The 17,762-nt window shown below is 43.2% G+C and overlaps 1 protein-coding gene across 2 annotated transcripts in view; it reads right to left on the minus strand.

Moving 5' to 3' along the window:
• Positions 1-233: 233 nt before the first annotated feature.
• PATJ (PATJ crumbs cell polarity complex component) overlaps positions 234-17,762 on the minus strand; it is a 422,851-nt gene continuing 405,322 nt past the window's right edge. Inside the window, exons 42-44 of one of the 2 annotated variants that reach the window (XM_023187368.3) lie at positions 14,000-14,106; positions 8,641-8,764; positions 234-2,826 (exon numbers count right to left, since the gene is read on the minus strand). In XM_023187368.3, the coding sequence (XP_023043136.2) occupies positions 2,680-2,826; positions 8,641-8,764; positions 14,000-14,106 (378 nt within the window). In that variant the 3' untranslated portion in view covers positions 234-2,679. The remainder of the gene's footprint in view (positions 2,827-8,640; positions 8,765-13,999; positions 14,107-17,762) is intronic. The other variant, XM_023187375.3, reaches the window with a different exon arrangement.

Below are 17,762 nucleotides of genomic sequence, written 5' to 3' on the forward strand. Positions count from 1 at the left end.
AATTGCCATTTTCATAGCCTCTCAGCTTGTCAGTAAGTTCTGAGGCAAAAATATCTTTTTGGAAAGGCAATTACTTATTAGTCATGCAAGCAGAGACAGAATCGATTATGACAAGTACTAGTTCTATCAATTTAGTGCAGTAAGAAGTATAAAGCATCATAAATCCTTCATCAATATACTTTTACTAGCATGACCTAAAAGGATAATGTATAAAGAAACACAACAACAATGTATTATCTCAAAATGTGTATTTAATGGCCATTCCATCAAAATAAAGCAGAATCCCGTTTCAAAACTATTATATGTATATATATTTTTAAGGTGCATTTTCAAGTTTCATTTGGGTTTCATTTCTTCGTGGCTTGCCTGAGGTGTTCTTGCAGGTACAATTAACACAAAATGTTCTGAGGTTGGTGGCTTTTCATGCACTGAAAAATGAGATCCTAACAACATTGCATATCTTGGATACATTAGAAATTTTAAAAGCCATGTGTAATTTCAGAAAACTTAATATCATCATGAAAGACATTTTCAACACAAAATTTAGGCACTCTATACTTTGGAATAGCCATAAAATATTCCAATAAGAGTTAATGCACTTTGTGATTACATCTACTCAAAGATAATTCTCAATTAAAATCTATACTTATTAAATAACATTTTAAATTAGAGCCCGTTAAACTTTGACAATTACTGTGAAATATTTGCAGCATTGTGTTGTAGTTAAATAATGCTGAACTACTTCTATTACTGACTCTAGTACTCATCCTTCATGGGTTTTTTTTTTTTTTTTTTTTTTTTTTTTGAGACAGTGTCTTGCTCTGTTACCCAGTCTGGAGTGCAGTGGCACGAACTCGGCTCACTACAACCTCCACCTCCCAGGTTCAAGCAATTTTCCTGCCTCAACCTCCTGAGTAGCTGGGATTACAGGCGCCTGCCACTGCACCCGGCTAATTTTTGTATTTTTAGTAGAGACAGGGTTTCACCATGTTGGCCAGGCTGGTCTCAAACTCCTGACCTCATGATCCACCTGCCTTGGCTTCCCAAAGTGCTGGGATTACAGGCGTGAGTCACTGTACCTGGCCATGGTACTTTTAAAAACAGAGGACTCTATAGCATCCACCAGTAAGCATCTGTCCCTTTTTCTTGCTAATATGTGAATAAGATTGCCAATAATCAACTTAAAAGTATTTTTGTATTTTCTGCTGTAGCTGCTTTCTTAGCATGCAAAACTTCAGCAAATGGGAGTCTCCTTGGAGATCAGGAAACATCAGCCATGCATTTTCATCACAGATTCCTAGGCTCAATTCATTTGCTCACTTTGCAGCTAAGTATGTTGCTCCATTTAGGTTCCTGCAGTCTGTGCTGCTGGACTGACTACTATGGAGGTGAAGGGAAAGATAATCAAATATGTCTCCCTACTTTGTACAAGGCCAAGGCCACCCAGACCTTGTTTGACTTGAGACAAAACTTGCTTATCTCTGCAGTGTGGTTCTGGGGCTTCTACCTCCTTTTCCTAAGACCGAGGGGTGGGAATGATGCCTGCCTACTGAAATGCCATTAATTCCAGGTGATCTTCCTGGATTTGAATTTAATTTAGCATTGTTAGAATTCAGAACATGTATGCTAGTTGTTCCTGTTGAGAATAAAGTTCAGTTGCTCAGTGGTATGCATTTAGATGGCGCAGAAAACAATCTTTCAGAATTTTTAGAAGATTACAGTCTGTAAATTGACTCATCAAAATCACCAATGACTAGCATATAAAGATCTATCCAGAGAAATGAATTGGAGACTTATTTGACTATAAGTCATACAGAAGAGAGCACAGTAATTTCCCATAGGAGAATCTGGTATTTCATCTTGGGGATCACTGGTAAATTAATTACACTGCTAATGTTTTCTTGCTTGCTTGAAGAGACAATTAGCATAAGTAAATCATGAGTGAGATGATAAGTTGCTTAACATTTGTTTCTGTCCATTGGGTGAGATCTGAGGTTGCTGTTAAGCCTCGGTATGAGTAGGGGATAGGGAGAGAAGAGCATGAGGAAAGAGAGGTTAACTCCAGGTTTGGCAAATATAATCAGAACCAATTGGTTAAAATCAGAATATTGGGCTGGGCGCGGTGGCTCACACCTGGAATCCCAGCACTTTGGGAGGCCAAGGCAGGCAGATCACTTGAGGTCAGGAGTTCAAGACCAGCCTAGCCCATATGGGGAAACTCCGTCTCTACTAAAAATACAAAAATAAGCCCTGCATGGTGATGCATGCCTGTAATCCCAGCTACTCGGGAGGCTGAGGCAGGAGAATTGCTCTAACCTGGGAGGCAGAGATTGCAGTGAGCCAAGATGGCGCCACTGCACTCCAGTCTGGGCGACAGAGACTCAATCTCAAAAAAAAAAAAAAAAAAAAATCAGAACACTGAAATTAAATGCAAAACAGACTCATTTCAGTTTTAGAAATCAACCTTACCAACAGGTGACAGGAACTGGGAAACATTAGGAGATGATTATTGATTTGGGAAATTCACATGAAACCTCAGCCATTTCTCCTGAGCAGAGAGGACACGAAATAAGAATGAAGGTGCATTTTAGTTGAGGGTGCTTTTCATACCCACTCAGAACTTCATCTGCCTGTGGATATTCTAAACAACAACATCTATCTTGTGACCAGGCCCGAGGCTCACGACAGCACAGTTAAGGTTACAGTCCCTCTCTGGTGTTTGAGAATGGCGACCGCTTGCTCGTGAGTAACACCTTCCAGGCTCACGCCATTAACAGCTAAAATCTGATCCCCTCGTTTTAATCGGCCGTCATCTGCAGCGGCTCCCTACAAACAAGAAACATTCCAGTTTAATCCAGGCTAAAGCACAGTTTATATTACATTCATATTAAAAACTCTAACTTCTGTCTGGTGTGCATATTAAAAGAGGAACTTTAAAAACTACCAATTAAAGTTTTTTTCTAGGTAGTGTTTTAAATGAGGAAAAATGTAAGATATGCTATTTGAATAATAATAGTTGAATAGTAACTACAATTATGGATAATCTAAATAACATACTAGTCGAAATGTACTGATACATTTCTTTTAATACAAGTAGAACCTTATTTCACTATTTAGTATTAAATGGAATTGGATGTCATATCACCTCCTATTCATGGAAATGTAATATACAAAAAAAGGCAGATAGAATTGAATCTGGTGTTAGTCTTATAATACCACCATTATACAGAGTTCCCATTGTATTATTAAGCTATCAGCACTGTGATCTGTCAAAAATAAGTGTAGTCTTTAAATGGGTGAATTGTAAGTGAATTATATCTCAATAAATCTGTTATCTATATATAAATATATACAAGTGTAGCATCTCTAAAATTTTGTAATATCATATTCAAAACCTTCCACTTTATCTCTGATCATCTAAATAGGTTTCTAAATGACTACTTTTATTATATACTCAGTCATGCATGGCTCCTCAAAACGGCACAAAGCCAGTGAAACTTCGGGGTTTTTTCACTCTAAAGCTGCATATCTAAAAATGCCACGATATTACTAGAAACATTTTGGACTGGTAAGGGAAGAAAAGACCTAAAAAATGATTTACAGGAGGTTTCACCATCTGTAGGGGGTAACTGTTTGAGTCCCTTGAAAAGTCAGTGCCACAAGAATCCTCTAAACGAGGTCAAACTTCAGGGGGCAACCAAAGCCTACAGGCACTTGGCTCTTGACTGACTCAATCAGAAGCCGAGCTAGGAGGCACCAGCGCTCCTGAGACCTGTGTCCATGTGCAGCTTGGAGGTCCTGAGATGCTGGGAATCAGACGGGTTTTCTAAACCGTGAGAATGGTGGAATTTCTAAATGCATGTGCAATAAAGAATATTCAAAACCCACTGGGTGCAGTGGCTCACGCCTGTAATCCCAGCACTTTGGGAATCTCAGGTGAGAGCATTGCTTGAGCTCAGGAGTTTGAGACCAGCCTGGGCAACATGGTGAAACTCTGCCTCTACAAAAAATTAGCCAGCCATGGTAGCTTATGACTGTGATCCCAGCTACTTGGGAGGCTGAGCAGGAGGATCACTTGAACCTGCAGAGGTTGGAGTGAGCTGAGATAGTGCCACTGCACTCCAGACTGGGTGACAGAGTGAGCACTGTCTCAAAAAAAAAAAAAAAAAAAAAAAAAGTATTCGAAATCAGGTATATACTGTGGGCAAAATATCAAAATTAAGTATTAATAACTTGCAACTGGCCAGGCACAGTGGCTCATGCCTGTAATCCCAGCACTTTGGGTGGCCAAGGCAGGAGGATGACCTGAAATCAGGAGTTCGAGACCAGACTGGCCAACATGGTGAAATCCTGTCTCTACTAAAAATAAAAAAATTAGCTGGGTGTGATGGCGCACACCTGTAATCCCAGCTACTTGGGAGGCTGAGGCTGGAGAATCCCTTGAACCTGGGAGGCGGAGGCTGCAGTGAGCTGAGATCGCCCCACTGCACTCAGCCTGGGCAAAAAGAGTGAAACTCTGACTCAAAAAAACCCCAAAAAACAAAAAACCCAAAACTTGCAACTTCACTCAAATCTTTTAAGAAAGTAATGGGTCAACTGTACTAAAGACAAAATTAAACAAGTAATTTTACTGGATAAAATCAGAATTATAAGCAAAGTTGATTTCATTAAATTTTACATGCTAAGATTTAAGGGCTTCAGTAAATCTCAGATATCTGTGTAAATTAGTTTTTTAAAAACTATGTTAAGCTCTTTATCTTTTTTAGTAATGCAAAAAAATTTTTAAATTTTTTTGAGAAGGAGTTTCACTCTTGTCGCCCAGGCTGGAGTGTAATGGTGTGATCTCAGTTCATTGCAACTCCACCCCCCGGGTTCAAGCAATTCTCCTGCCTCAGCCTCCCGAGTAGTTGGGATTACAGGCCTGCCATCAGGCCTGGGTAATTTTTGTATTTTTAGGAGAGAGTTTCACCATGTTGGCCAGGCTGGTCTCGAACTCTTGACCTCAGATGATCCACCCGCCTCAGCCTCCCAAAGTACTGGGATTACAGGTGTGAACCTGTGCCCAGCCAGGATGATTTTTTAACTTTCTATGATTTGGACTCTCTCTGGTGTTGCAGTGCTTGGTTGATGAGTACTTACTGATGTGTATCTATTCTCCTACTTTACCAATGTGGCATTTGTGGACTATAGGGGAAAAGGTAAAATCAAAATAAATACATGGCTTGAAAACCTCTACCTACTTCGTAATTGTGCCTCTTTACTCACTTGCTATTTGTCCCAAGTTGATCACTTAGTCTTCTCAGATGCCGTAAAATGGGCATCTACTATCTACCTTGTGGCCTGTTCTAAGGATTAAATGTATGACATATGGCATTTACTCAACATGGTGGTAAATAAAATAAAACACTAGTGACAACCAAGTTCATGGTTCAGATTTCATAGGCTCTGAAAAACTGCTCCTTAAATTTTTAGAGTTGCTGAAGTCTTTAGGTCAATCTCTTATTTGGCTTAGGGTAAAATTCAGCTGCTGAAGGGACTAAGACCTAAGGCTGGCTTGGATTTTTTTTTTTTTTGAGACTGAGTCTCACTCTGTTGCTCAGGCTGGAGAGCAGTGGTGTGATCTCAGCTCACTGCAACCTCCACCTCCCAGGTTCAAGTGATTCTCATGCCTCAGCCTCCCGAGTAGCTGGGATTACAGGTGCCTGTCACTACGAATGGCTAATTTTTGTATTTTTAGTAGAGAGAAAGTTTCACCATGTTGGCCAGGCTGGTTCTGAACTCCTGACCTCAAGTGATCTGCCTGCCTCGGCCTCCCAAAGTGCTGGGGATTACAGGCGTGAGCCACCATGCCTGGCCTACATTGGAGTTTTAAAAAAAATCTTTTTCATTTTAGAGATGGGGTTGTCCCCATCTCATTTTTGTTGTTGTCCAGGCTGATCTTGAACTCCTGGACTCAAGTTATTCTCCTGCCTCAGCCTCTCAAAGTGCTGGGATTACAGGTGTGAGCCACCATGTCCTGCCCTACTGGAATATTCTTTTTTTTTTTTTTTGAGACAGAGTCTTGCTCTGTCGCCCAGGCTGGAGTGTAGTGGCGTGCTCTCAGCTCACTGCAAGCTCCGCCTTCCAGATTCATGCCATCCTCCTGCCTCAGCCTCCAGAGTAGCTGGGACTACAGGTGACCACCACCACGCTTGGCTAATTTTTTTATATTTTTAGTAAAGACAGGGTTTCACCGTGTTAGCCAGGATGGTGTTGATCTCCTGTCCTCATGATCTGCCCGCCTTGGCCTCCCAAAGTGCTGGGATTACAGGTGTGAGCCACCGTGCCTGGCCTGGAATATTCTTTTAGTAAGACTGACTGTGCTAAGTGGGCCACTGGATAGGGCTTAGAAATTTGTCTTTTTATTCTTTTTAATTCAGAGCTTTTCATTTTTAGGTGTGCCATTCTGTAAGTAATGAAATACACGAAGGATATTCAATATCTATTCCTTACAATGTTTCTACTTCCATGGGTGCTTCCTAAAGGAGGTCTTTCAGTGGGGCCTTTGAAGAGGGCATTCTGTGTGAGCTGCAGTCCATTCTTTATTCCCACTACTCTTGTCCCACTGTGTGGATGCTGCTGGGTTCTTTTAAAAATTCACCAGCAATGCACAGGCATTTTACTCTTAGCTGTATGTTCTGGTGCCATGTCAGGGTGTCTGGCTCCCAGCTGTATGTTCTGGTGCCCTGTCAAAACGTGTCTGGGTCCCAGCCTATCAATCTATTGAAAGTGTAGACAGCTGGGGCAGCCTGCTGCGCTCTGGATCCAGGTCAAAAGGCCTTAGAAGCTGACCCCATGTTGTGTCTGTATCCAGTTACATGAAGTGAATGGGTGATTGCAAACATTCTGGAGGGGCTTTGTGGAGGCAACGGCAGGCCAGCAAAACGTGTTAAAACATGGGGGCTAATTATGCAGCCTTCCCACTGTCCTTATCTACATAGCTGGCTATTTCAAAAGCAAAGTATAATAATGCCCTCCAAAGAATAATTATCCCAACAACTTATGGTATTAAATGTGTCATAGGAGAAGGATGGTCAGTTTATGGTTTATCTACCTTGGGGATAAGCATTCTGCTACCCAGAATGTTTCTGTGCTGCCTTTCCTCTCCACTTTTGCCTATAACCAGTTTAACAGGTTGTATTTGGAAATGCCGTGCCCTAATAGGCACTCTAGCAAGACGCAGGAAGTGGGTAAATGTGCAGCTGCTCAACGTGGTCCAAAAGCAAATGCCAAATGACTTAAGGGTTTTATGGCAGTTCACTGGGCCCAATTAACAGGTGATAAGATCTAAGATCTGCACAGGTAAAAGCAAGCTTGTATTTAATGTATAGCATAGCTTTCTACGAAGAGACAGATTCCTTCTTATTCCTCCTTTTGAAGACCTTTATCTCTCTCTCTTTTTTTCTTTTCTTTTTTTTTTTTTTGAGATGGAGTCTCACTCTGTTGCCCAGGCTGGAGTGTAGTGGTGCCATCTGGGTTCATGGCAACCTCTGCCTCCCAGATTCAAGGGATTTTCATGTCTCAGCCTCCCAAGTAGCTGGGATCACAGGTGTGTACCACCACGCCAGGCTAATTTTTGTGTTTTTTAGTAGAGAAGGGTTTCACCATGTTGACCAGGCTGGTCTTGAACTCAGGTGATCTGCCCACCTCAGGCTCCCAAAGTGCTGGGATTAAAGACGTGAGCCACTATGCCCAGCCTTGAAGACTTTTATTTCTTTAGGAAAATAAAGCAGTTCAACAAGATCTGTTCATAAACAAATGACTGTGATAAAACCAAAGAAGAAAAAAAATTGTAATATCAGTTTGAAATGCTTCTCAGAGATCTTCAAAATTTATTTAAAAATTAAATTCCAATAAAAAAATCACAATGAAGTTAAAAATAATTACTCAGGCTGGGCACAGTGGCACACACCTATAATCCCAGCACTTTGGATGGCCGAGGTGGGTGGATTGCCTGAGCTTAGTAGTTTGAAATCAGCCTGGGCAACATGGTGAAACCCCGTCTCTATCAAAAATACAACAATTAGCCAGGTGTGGTGGCATGCGCCTGGAGTCCTAGCTACTGAGACCAGGAGAATTGCTTGAACCCGGGGAGGCGGAGGTTGCAGTGAGCTGAGACCACGCCATTGCACTCCAGCCTCAGTGACAAGAGCAAAACTCCATCTCAAAAAAAAAAACAGAATGCAGAATGTACTGATTCGAGGCTTGCACAGCACAAACCTTTCTGCCTCAGCCTCCAGTGCCTATTATTTTCAAGAAGAAGGCCAAATCTTTTTTCTAGTTCAGAACAATATTTCCAAGGACACCTTCTAAAGAGTGGCACTGCTCCTTATGCTGTGTTGCTGAAAGACACTCTAAAAATCTGTGAGCATCAGCTTCCATAACAGAGTCCAAAGAAAACTGCACTTCTGTGACTCCGCCATTGTAAAAGAACTCTTCTTTCACTATTCTGGTGTGAGAATTTCCTATAAGATTCAAATGAAATAAGCATACATGCACACATCCAGGTTTAACCCAAAGTAAAGCTAAGCAAAGCACTTAAAAAAAAATCTCACCTAGGTTTAATTTTTTTAAAAAAGTACATTAAAAAAGAAAATATACCTTTGCAAATACAGTCTTGACATAAATTGGCAGGTCTCCATGGGGACTTCCATAACCCCCTACAATACTAAACCCCAATCCTGCAGAGCCTTTCTCCAAAGTAATAATCTTAGGTGGAGGTGTTCTGAAAACACAATGCATGCTGTTTAATTCCAGAATAGATATCGAGAGGGAATTTCATTTTATTGGAAGAATACAGATTTGAGAGAGACTTTCATACTGCAAAACTATGAAGTTTGGTTTATCAAATCAAACTCTCAGAAAGCAATCTAGAAAGTTATTTTAAAACTTCTCACGTCATGCCAATTAATCACCTATATTCTTGATGTTTTAGAGGTTTCTCTTCCATAAAACTCACTGATTTCTAATTAAAGATAAAGTCATGATGCTGAAATTGTCAAAGCACTCTTCTATATGCTTAGTTTTTAACTCTTTTTATTTATTTATTTTTTTGAGACGGAGCTGGGATTGCGGGTGTGTGCCATGCCTGGCTAATTTTTGTATTTTTAGTAGAGATGGGGTTTCACCATGTTGGCCAGGCTGGTCTCGAACTCCTGACCTCAAGTGATCTGCCTGCCTCGACCTCCCAAAGTGCTGGGATTACAGGCATGAGCCACTGCACCCAGCCAGTTTTTAACTTTTTTTTTTTTTTTTTTTTTTTGAGGCAGAGTCTCGCTCTGTCGCCCAGACTGGAGTGCAGTGGCCGGATCTCAGCTCACTGCAAACTCCGCCTCCCGGGTTCACGCCATTCTACTGCCTCAGCCTCCCGAGTAGCTGGGACTACAGGCGCCCGCCACCTCGTCCGGCTAGTTTTTTGTATTTTTTAGTAGAGACGGGGTTTCACTGTGTTAGCCAGGATGGTTTCGATCTCCTGACCTCGTGATCCGCCCGTCTCCGCCTCCCAAAGTGCTGGGATTACAGGCTTGAGCCACCGCGCCCGGCCAGTTTTTAACTTTTAAACTTACGGCTGACAGCTGAAGGAAGCTGTCATCACATCCTTGAAGCATGTGCATGGAAAGAGAGGTAGCGTGTCTCCTAGTGTGGTGGGAGACTTCACGTGAACTCTTGTCCATAATAGGCAGCAGCAGCCCGCAGCTCAGGAAACTGCTGCTCCTTTTCTTTTATCTTTTTTTTTTCTTTTGAGACAGAGTCTTGCTCTGTCGCCCAGGCTTGAGTGCCGTGCACAATCTTGGCTCACTGCAACCTCCACCTCCTAGGTTCAAGCGATTCTCCTGCCTCGGCCTCCTGAGTAGCTGGGATTACATGGGTGTGCTACCATGCCCAGCTAAGTTTTGTATTTTTAGTAGAGACGAGGTTTCGCCATGTTGTCCAGGCTGGTCTCGAATTCCTGACCTCAGGTGATCGATTTGACGCCTCACAAAGTGCTGGGATTGCAGGCGTGAGCTGCCACACCCAGACTACTGCTCCTTTTCTGCCTGAATGCCCTGGCCACTTCCACCTAAGGCAGGAACTCATTCTCCAAACTCACTTCCAATGTGAGGTTCTCCTGCCTCTCTTGGGAGAATGGGTTCCACATCCTTTTCCTTTTCTTTTTTTTTTTTTTTTTGAGACAGAATCTCGTTCTGTCACCCAGGCTGGAGTGCAGTGGTGCGGTCTCGGCTCACAGCAACCTTCGCCTCCCAGGTTCAATCAATTCTCCTAGTCTCAGCCACCCGAGTAGCTGGGATTATAGGCGTCTGCCACCACATCCGGCTAATTTTTGTATGTTTGTAGAGACGAGGTTTCACCATGTTGGCCAGGCTGGTCTCGAACTCCTGACCTCAGGTGATCCACCTGCCTCGGCCTCCCAAAGTGCTGGGATTACAGGCGTGAGTCACCGTGCCCGGCGTCCACATCCTTTTCTGTGCTTCCCCTGCACTGAGTCCAAATTTCCATTTCGGCACTGACTATATCATATTGTAATTACTTTGCCATCCATTTCTTTCCTCTACCAGACTATGACCTCTTTGTCTTAGTCATCTGAGCCTTCCCAGCACCATGTGCGGTGCTTGTCAGAAACTCAGGATCATGACTGTGTAAATGAGAACCGAAATCCAGGAGAGAAGAGAGAAACCAAGGTGAAGCAAAATGGAGAAAGAAAATCTGTTTCAAGTGTAAAATTTAGCTTTTCAAAGCTTCATCCAGTGTGGAAGTCTTCTCTCTCAGAAACAACATGGCTAGAAATTAAATTATCTATGTGGGTTCCCAGTAATTTAATCTTAATGAAAGCTTAGGTGATGCCAATTTCTTATTCCCAAATGCTATTGCTCAAAAGGCAGAAACCCAGACCCTGTCTTATTTATGATAGGTAATTCACATTTGTGTACTGGCAGCATCCTTTGTTTTGTGGCAACATGCATGTCTGAGAGGCAAAGTCATCTCATATAAACTCAGCCATTCATGTACTTAGAGAAATTGGCAAAATGGGGACACAAGCGATCTTTGAATACATTGTTCTATTTAACTAGAATATTCTTCCCTCTCTTCCTCTTCAATTTCACTGGGTTTATTAAAGGGTTTTCAGCTGGTTCACATTGTTACCAGTTGTTTGTTGATGTACTTACTGGTTGTTTACAGCAGACATCCATAGTTATTGCTGATGATCTATGCTATATAAATTGTTAACTGATTTTTTGTTTGTTTGTTTTTGTTTTTTGAGATGGAGTTCCACTCTTGTTGCCCAGGCTGGAGTGCAATGGCATGATCTCAGCTCACCGCAACCTCCGCCTCCTGGGTTCAAGTGATTCTCCTGCCTCAGCTTCCCAAGTAGCTGGGATTACAGGCATGCGCCACCATGCCCGGCTAATTTTGTATTTTTAGTAGAGATGGGGTTTCTCCATGTTGGTTAGGCTGGTCTTGAACTCCTGACCTCAGGTGATCTGTCTGCCTCGGCCTCCCAAAGTGCTGGAATTACAGGCGTGAGCCACCACACCCGGCCTTGTTAACTGTTTTTAACTGTTCTGTTTGTCTTTACATTTTTTTATAAACACAGAGTCTGACTATGTTGCCCAGGCCTTGGCCTCTCAAAGTGCTGGGATTACAGGAGTGAGCCACCACATTTAACTATTTTGAATGCCACCTGCTTATTCCAAATTTTTTTCTTTTTTTTTGAGACAGGGTCTTGTTCTGTCTCCTAGGCTGGAGTACAGTGGAATAATCGCAGCCCATTGCAGCCTCAAACTCCTGGGTTCAAGTGATCCTCCCGCCTCAGCCTCTTGAGTAGCTGGGACTACAAGCATGCACCACTATGCCTGGCTCCAGGCAGGCTCCAGTTCTCTTAAGCTTAAGCATTAGCTTCTCCAACTACACTCCTTCACTGAGTTATGCCCCATATCCATGGTTTCACAGGACCCTCTCTCAATGAATTTAGCTCTCCTACAGTTATCTTTTATAACCATGGATTTATGGGTCTGTTTTTCCACTTCTCTGGCAGCTCTTTGGGGACTGGGGCAGTATCTTTACTTACATTTCTAAGTTTGCGTCCGCGGGACCTAGCACTTGTATCTACGTGTCTGGCCTTAGAATGGTGCTCAATAAATATCTGTTGAGATACTGATGAATTGTCCCCTATAGCTGAATGATTACGACGTCATGAATAAGGCTCTACTTTTCCCCACTTCGTGGCCTTACAGGTACTCTCAGTAACAGCTCACTGGCCGGATACAAATTCGATTCATGTTTCTTCTTTCAAACACAGCCCCCATTTCCAAAGATACTGGAATGGGAACCTAGATGCCCAAAGCCATTGTTTTAGAGCTACCTCCTACGGCCCCAAATCATTAAAGACCCTTATAATTGTGCCTATTTATACTCAGGGACGTGTTTTCAGGGGAAGAGGGAGGAGTGTGGCTCTACTCCTCAACTGGCAACATCAGATGGAATTTGCCTCCATTGATCTCACAAAATCATAACATTTTCAACCAATTAGTTTAAATTTACTTTCATATAGAAGACTAGCAAAAAAAAAAAAATGTTTGTTATGAGTGATTTTAAAATTCCTTTAAGCTTGTTGTTCCCAGCCTGCCAGAGGCCATGGAATTATAGCAAAGGAATTAAGATTACAAGGGGATCTCTGTATTTCCACAGACACATCAAAGGATGCTAAAAGTACACTGTACTTCCTATAAAGGTCTTTTTTTTTTTTTTTTTTTTTAAGGAAAATGCCACCATAATTTGAAAAATGTTATATTTCTATGTTTTGTTGTATTTTTATGGCAGGCATGTATTACTTTTATAATGAGAAAAAGGTAGAATGAGCTTAATTTAATATTCTTTCCTCAAGAAAAATAAACTCCAAGATGTCATTTAGGTGGGGAACTACGAGGAAAAAGTTGGATGGGCTATGACCATGAAATCCTTCAAATGAACCATCCAGATCTGTCAACAAACATTTATTAAGCACCTACTAGTGACCAGGCACTGCTGGTACCTGCGAGGAATAGCTTTAGGCAGCATTTCTCAAAGTGTAGATCCTTTGCCCACCTGTAGCGGAATCACTCTGGGAAACTTGTTAACATCAGGTTTCTGGAATCCACTATAGACCACCTAGTCAGAATTTTGGGATGTGGCCTAGGGAATTAGCATCTTTAAACATGCTACCTAGATTACTCCTTTTTTTTTTTTGAGATGGAGTTTTCCTCTTATTGCCCAGGCTGGAGTTCAGTGGTGCAATCTCGGCTCACTGCAACCTCTGCCTCCCGGGTTCAAGCAATTCTCCTGCCTCAGCCTCTCGAATAGCTGGGATTACAGGCACCCGCTACTACGCCTGGCTAATTTTTTATATTTTTAATAGAGACAGGGTTTCACATGTTGGCCAGGCTGGTCTCTAACTCCTGACCTCAGGTGATCCACCCGCCTCGGCTTCCCAAAATGCAGGCATTACAGGCATGAGCCACTGCGCCCGGCCCTTAGATTACTCTTATGCACATTCTAGTTTGAGAAACCCTGATTTATGAATGACTTTAACTGCAATGACTGGTTTTAATGAAACATGTCAGCAAGTATAACAACAAGATTTCATCTCAGAACAAGATTTTAGCCTAGAAGTTCAGGAAACATGGTTCCTTGCACAATAAAGCAGGGTGCACTTGGGCTATACATCCATGGTTTCTTAGGGAAGCAGGCATAGGCACTGTGTCAAAGTGACCAGGTGCAGCGTGTGCGCAGGCCCTGCAACAATGGTCTTTCAAGAACTCATATGGTGGAACTAAGCTTTGTGAGAAATAAGGATTTCCTAGAATTTAGAAAAAGTCATGGGCGCTTTGACCTCCTCTCCTTTAAAGTGCACTTGAGTATCTGGAAAAGTTCTTCTGAGCTTTGCCCACATGCATAATAGGCCCTCTGCATCTGAAATACTCACTCTGTGTCTTCCGGATGGTGTTCAGCAGTGGGTGAACCAAGGTGGTAGCCTGTAGACATGTTTTCAAGCTGAGCTGCTATGGCACTTATGTTGGTATCTGCTACAACCTGGGGAAAAAGTGAAAACAAGGTATTTCATTATAAGGAAGGGGAGAATTAGAGAAACCATGCTATATCCAAGGGGGTCAGTTCTCAATCCTAATCTTATCCAACTTATCTGGACCATTTGACACAATGGACTATTCTCTCTTTCAGACTTTTTTTTTTTTTTTTTTCAAGACAGGGTCTCACTCTGTTGCTCAGGCTGGAGTGCAGTGATATGATTTCAACTCACTGTAGCCTTGACTTCCCAGGCTCCAGTGACTGTCCCACCTCAGCCTCCCACGTAGCTGGGACCACAGGCATGCACCACCAGGCCCGGCTAATTTATTTTTTTTTTGAGATAGAGTTTCACTCTTGTCACCTGGGCTGGAGTGCAGTGGTGTGATCTTGGCTCACTGCAAACTCTGCCTCCCAGGTTCAAGTGATTCTCCTGACTGAGCCTCCTGAGTAAATGGGATTACAGACACCCGCCACCATGCCTGACTAATTTTTTTTTTTTTTTTTTTTGAGACGGAGTCTCGCCCTGTCCCCCAGGCTGGAGTGCAGTGGCACGATCTTGGCTCACTATAACCTCCGCCTCCTGGATTCAAGCGATTCTCCTGCCTCAACCTCCCGAGTAGCTGGGACTACAGGCACATGCCACCACGCCCGGCTAATTTCTGTATTTTTAGTAGAGACGGGGTTTCACCATGTTGGCCAGGATGGTCTCCATCTCTTGACCTCATGATCCACCTGCCTTGGCCTCCCAAAGTGCTGGGATTGCAGGTGTGAGCCACCATGCCCGGCCTAATTTTTATATTTTTAGTAGAGACGGGGTTTCACCATGTTGGCCAGGCTGGTCTCAAACTCCTGACCTCAGGTGATCTGCCCACCTTGGCCTCCCAAAGTGCTGGGATTATAGGCGTGAGCCACCATGCCCAGCCCTGGCTAATTTTTTTGTATTTGTAGAGACGGAGTTTTTGCCGTGTTGCTCAGGCTGGTCTCCCACATCTGAGCTCAAGTGATCTGCCCACCTTGGTATCCCAAAGTGTTGGGATTATAAGCATGTGCCCCTGCGCCCAGCCTTAAACTGTTTTCTTCATTTCTTCATTTGGCTTCCATGACACCACAATTCATTAGTTTATTTTCCACCACTTCTGGCCATTCCTTCTATCATTCAAACCTCTAACTGAGGGCCACAGAGCTTAGTCCTTGAGCTTCTTATCTTTTCCACTAAACATATTATCCCATCCCATTGTCTCCCATTCCATCCCATCCCATATCCCATTCCATCCATCTCATGAATGTAAATACCATTTAAGTGATGATAATCCCTGAATCTGTACCTCTAGCTCCAATGCTTACCTAACACCAGATCCATATATCCAGTTGGCGACTGGATATATGGATCCAGTTGTCACTGGGTCCATAGACATCTATGGGACATCTCCAGGAATCTCAAAGCTAGCATGTCTAAAATGGAGTCTTTGCTCCCTGCAACCTTTGCTCCTGGAGCCTTCTTCATCTTGGGCAACTGCAACTTGATTTTTCCAGTTTCAAGGATGGTGTCATCCTTGGCTCATCTCTGTCTCTCACAACCCACATTCTATCCTCATGAAATTCTATTGGGTTTTCTTTCTTTAAAATTTTTTTATTATTTTTATTTTTTTGAGACGGAGTTTTACTCTTGTTGCGCAGGCTGGAGTGCAATGGCGCGATCTCGACTCACCGCAACCTCTGCCTCCTGGGTTCAAGTGATTCTCTTGCCTCAGCCTCCCAAGTAGCTGGGATTACAGGCATGCACCACCATGTCCAGTTAATTGTTTTGTATTTTAGTAGGGACGGGGTTTCTTCATGTTGGTCAGACTGGTCTTGAACTTCTGACCTGAGGTGATCCACCTGCCTCAGCCTCCCAAAGTGCAGGGATTACAGGCGTGAGCCACCATGGCCGGCAAAATTCTATTGGTTTTTCTATGAAACCATTTCTAGCCTTCTCACTGGTCTCCTCACTTCAGCCCCTCCATCCATAGCGGCTAGGATGTTTCTGTTACAATGGAGCAGATTATTCTAATATTTTGCTTAAAACTGTCCAAAGAAAGCCAACTCTCTTGGATCACCACTAAAGTCCCTCCTATAACCTCTAGGGTCATCTGCAGTGATGTGCCCTGTGACATCTCTGCCTCTCCCCTAACATTCTCCTCGGTATTCTCTCTGCCACATTGTGCCGGCCTCCTTGCTGTTTCTCTCACATGCCAGACGCATCCCCACCTCAGCACTTTAATCGCTGTGCCTTCTGCCTGGCACGTTCTGTATTTGGCATCTGTGTGGCTGGCTTCTTCCCTACTCTTAGGCCTTTGAGTCACCTTCCCTGGTCACTGTAACTAACCTTTCCACGCCAACATCCCAGCTCCATGTTTCATGTTCCCCTTCTCTGCTTCCTGGTTCCTTCTAAATATTTATTTATTCCATTTATTTATCTTTTATTTATTTTTGAGACAGAGTCTCACTCTGTCGCCCAGGCTGGAGTGCAGTGGCACGATCTTGGCTCACTGTAGCCTCTGCCTCCTGAGTTCAAGCAATTCTCGTGCCTCAGCCTCCTAAGTAGCTGGGATTATAGGTGCACGCCACCACGCCTGGCTAATTTTTTTGTATTTTTAGTAGAGACAGGGTTTTACCATGTTGGCTAGGCTGGTCTTGAACTCCAGACCTCAAGTGATCCGCCTGTCTTGGCCTCCCAAAGTGCTGAGATTACAGGCATGAGCCACCATGCCTGGCCTTTTATTTTTTGAGACAGGGACTCGCTGTCGCCCAGGCTGGAGTCCAGTGGTATGATCTCAGCTCACTGCAGCCTCGACCTCCTGGGCTCAAGAGATCCTCCCACCTCATCCTCCAAGTAGCTGGACTACCGGCATGCACCACCATGCCCAGCTAACTTTTTAGTTTTTGTAGCAACAGTGTCTCACTGTGTTGCTCAGGCTGGTCTTAAACTCCTGGGTTCAAGTAATCCTCCCACCTTGCCTCTAAAAGTAGGGAGGATTACAGGCGTGAGCCACCCCACCTGGCCTGTTTCCTTCTTACCACCATCACTATCTAATGAACTGCATACATCTTACCTTGTTTATCTTATTTATTGTCTATCGCTTCATATTAGGATGTAAGGGCAGGAAGTTTGTCTGCTCTGTTCACTCCTGTACTCCCCATCACATAGAAGAGTGCCTAGCACAGAGCAGGTGCTCAGTAAATAACTGGTGAATGAAAGAATGGATGAATATCTCTGACTCCCTGAGATTTGCCTCTTAGATAGTCCTGAACAAAGGTATAGTAGAATAGGCTGTGTACTGTGGCTTGCACCTGTAATCTCAGCAGTTTTGGAAGCCGAGGTGGGCGGATCATTCGAGCTCAGGAGTTCAAGACCAGCCTGGGTAACATGACAAAACTCTGTCTCTACTAAAAATACAAAAAAAGTTAGCCGGTATGGTGGCACACGCCTGGAGTCCCAGATACCCGGAAGGCAGAGGTTGCAGTGAGCAGAGATCATACCACTACACTCCGGAGTAAAACTCTGTCTCAAAAAAGAAAATAATAAAAATAACTAAAGAAACCCACAAACGCACACGAAAACAAACGTATAGTAGAATAATGGCATTTAAACACTCACTTTATATTTGCATTCTCCAAATAAC

Source organism: Piliocolobus tephrosceles, chromosome 1, assembly GCF_002776525.5.
Source record: "Piliocolobus tephrosceles isolate RC106 chromosome 1, ASM277652v3, whole genome shotgun sequence".
Lineage (NCBI taxonomy): Eukaryota > Metazoa > Chordata > Mammalia > Primates > Cercopithecidae > Piliocolobus > Piliocolobus tephrosceles.